General features: G+C 56.9%; 1 protein-coding gene across 1 annotated transcript; it reads left to right on the forward strand.

Moving 5' to 3' along the window:
* Positions 1-5: 5 nt before the first annotated feature.
* Positions 6-1007, forward strand: LOC149428703 (uncharacterized; the record flags this gene model as incomplete). The annotated part of the gene is made up of 1 exon (XM_089667096.1): positions 6-1007. A coding segment is annotated over one exon (1002 nt), but the record flags the coding sequence as incomplete, so codon positions are not given.
* Between the last annotated feature and the right edge of the window lie 1242 nt (positions 1008-2249).

The following is a 2249-nucleotide window of genomic DNA, read 5'->3' on the forward strand; positions in this document are numbered from 1 at the left end:
CTCAGACGCTCCTTCCGACAGTCGCTCCGTCGCTCGCCATTAAACCTTTCTCAGAGACTTGGTCGGCGGTGAAGGATTTGGGCGCCTTGGTGACCACACCGAACCTCCTTCCGCTCCAGCAGACGATCGTGGCGGCCGCGCCGCAGATCCTCACCGTGAAGCAGGAAGTATTAACGACGCAGGCCGTCGCGATCCCGGCCCGCTGCGAGTCTCAGAGCTCCGTAGTCTCCTCCCCCGAGGGTTCCGTCTCCAATGCGACCGCCAAGTGGAACGGAGACGACTCGGCGGCGGCGGCGGCCCACGGCACCACCGAGATGGTGAAGCTAAAAGTGGAGGAGGAGGATGAGGACGAGGAGGAGGAAGAGGGGGACAGCCAAGACGCGGGAAAGAACTCCCCCCTGCCGGACAGCCCGGACGAGTGGGAGGGGCAATCGGCGTCCCCGCAGCCCAGTGACAACGCGGTGGAGGACTCTCTGCCTTCCACCACTTCCCAGGACGGAGACCCGCCTTCCGGCACCGACCTTCCCACCAATGGGGACTGCTCCTGCGAGACCGGCGACAGCAAGGACGAGGTGAAGGCCAAGATGCAGCGGCTGTTGGAGCTGGAGGAGCGCTGGGACCGCATGTACGACCAGGAGCTGGGCATCTGGGAGGAGGAGAGGGCCCGCCAGCAGCAGCAACACGCGCAGGACCGAGAGCTGCAGCAGCAACTGCTGGGCGTGCTGACGGACATTCGCGACGAACTGCGTCAGCTCAGGCAGGAGCGAGCCGCCGCCCGTCTCAACCAATCCGCCGCCAACGGCTCGATACCGCCCACCAAGGTGGAGGAACCCGAAAGCCCCAAGCTGCTCCCGAAACTCCCAAGGCGGCGGCGGTGGCCGCCGCCGATCAGCGAACCCCCCCGACCACCACAGGAAGACGCAGGGGGCGCCCGCGGCTCGTCAGACCGACCCCCGAGCCCCGCGCGCCCCATCCGAGCCGCTCCAGGAACTTCCTCCAAAAGCTGAGCTCGGCCCTTCCCCGCCCTCTTTTTTTTTTTTTAGACTGTGCTAGCTCATTGGCTGCAGACATTATAATCCCGCCTACCTGCCGGCGACCACACTGGAAAAAAAAAAAAAAAAAATGGAGGGCGCGTCGTCCGAACGAACTGTCCCTGCTAGGTTCACAGACCGCACAGACATCCGAGAATTTCCGACCGCGAGGGAGGCGGCCCCCCCCTTTAGTCACATGACCTCAGGCTGTGCGCTACTCTGGGAAAATTTAAAGGGCGCGTTTTTGTAAAGAGAGATTTGAGGGGGTGGGGGAGGGGCGACGGGGAAATATAAAATATAGTTCTATTTTTCTGATCTCCTTTAGTTACGAGCCTTAAACCGGTGAACGATTTTTTTTTTTTTTTTTGGTCTTTCCTGGAATCCGATTGGCCAGAGACGCCGCGGGAGGGCGATGAATTCTTATCCCCCGTAGCGTGAACGAAGCGCGCGTTCTGTAGAAGTCACTGTTTTTTTTTTTTTTTTTTTTGTACGGAGAACGAATGCTGAAGAGCGACTAAATGTTTTTTTTTTTTGTTTTTTTTTTTCCTCGCCTCATTAATTTTATGAAACGTTTTTAGTTCCATGATGGATTTCGGATCTCGCAGATCGAATTCCCGTTCCAAAGTACGTCCCGCCGGGGCCCCGAACATCAAATGTTTTGTAAATGCCGGCTGCGCTCTTGGGACCACAAGGCATGAGAATGGAAGGGGACAGGCCGGGGGAGGGGCTCGGCTGTTTCCGGTGACTCGACCTTTTACGCTTTTCATGCAATAAATGAGATGTTTTATGATTCGATGTTCCTGCTTCTTGTGACGCAAACGCATGTCTTGGTGAATATTCGGTGATTTCACTTTCCAGGAGATGCAGGAGGAGCTCGGTGCTGGTGAACAAGCAGGAATTCTGAGGCCGAAGAGACCTGCGTTGTCTCCTGTATGAAAGTTACTCGCCCCTGTGCAGCGAGCCGCGCATGCGTGCAGATCAGTGTATGAATCTGGTAATGCTGGATCTGAGTGTACCCCCGTGCATGCCTGCAGCTCACTGTACGAATCTGGCAATGCCGGATCTGAGTGAACTCCTGCGCATGCGTGCAGCTCAGTGTATGAATTTGGCAATGACGGATGTAATTGAACTCCCGCGTATGCGTGCAACTCAGTACGAATCTGGCAATGCCAAATCTGAGTGAACGCATGCGTGCAGCTCACTGTACGAATATGTCGG

The sequence above is a fragment of the Staurois parvus genome, unplaced genomic scaffold (assembly GCF_062004578.1).
Source record: "Staurois parvus isolate SC_StPar_1 unplaced genomic scaffold, SC_StPar_1.0 ptg003022l, whole genome shotgun sequence".
In the NCBI taxonomy this organism is placed as follows: domain Eukaryota; kingdom Metazoa; phylum Chordata; class Amphibia; order Anura; family Ranidae; genus Staurois; species Staurois parvus.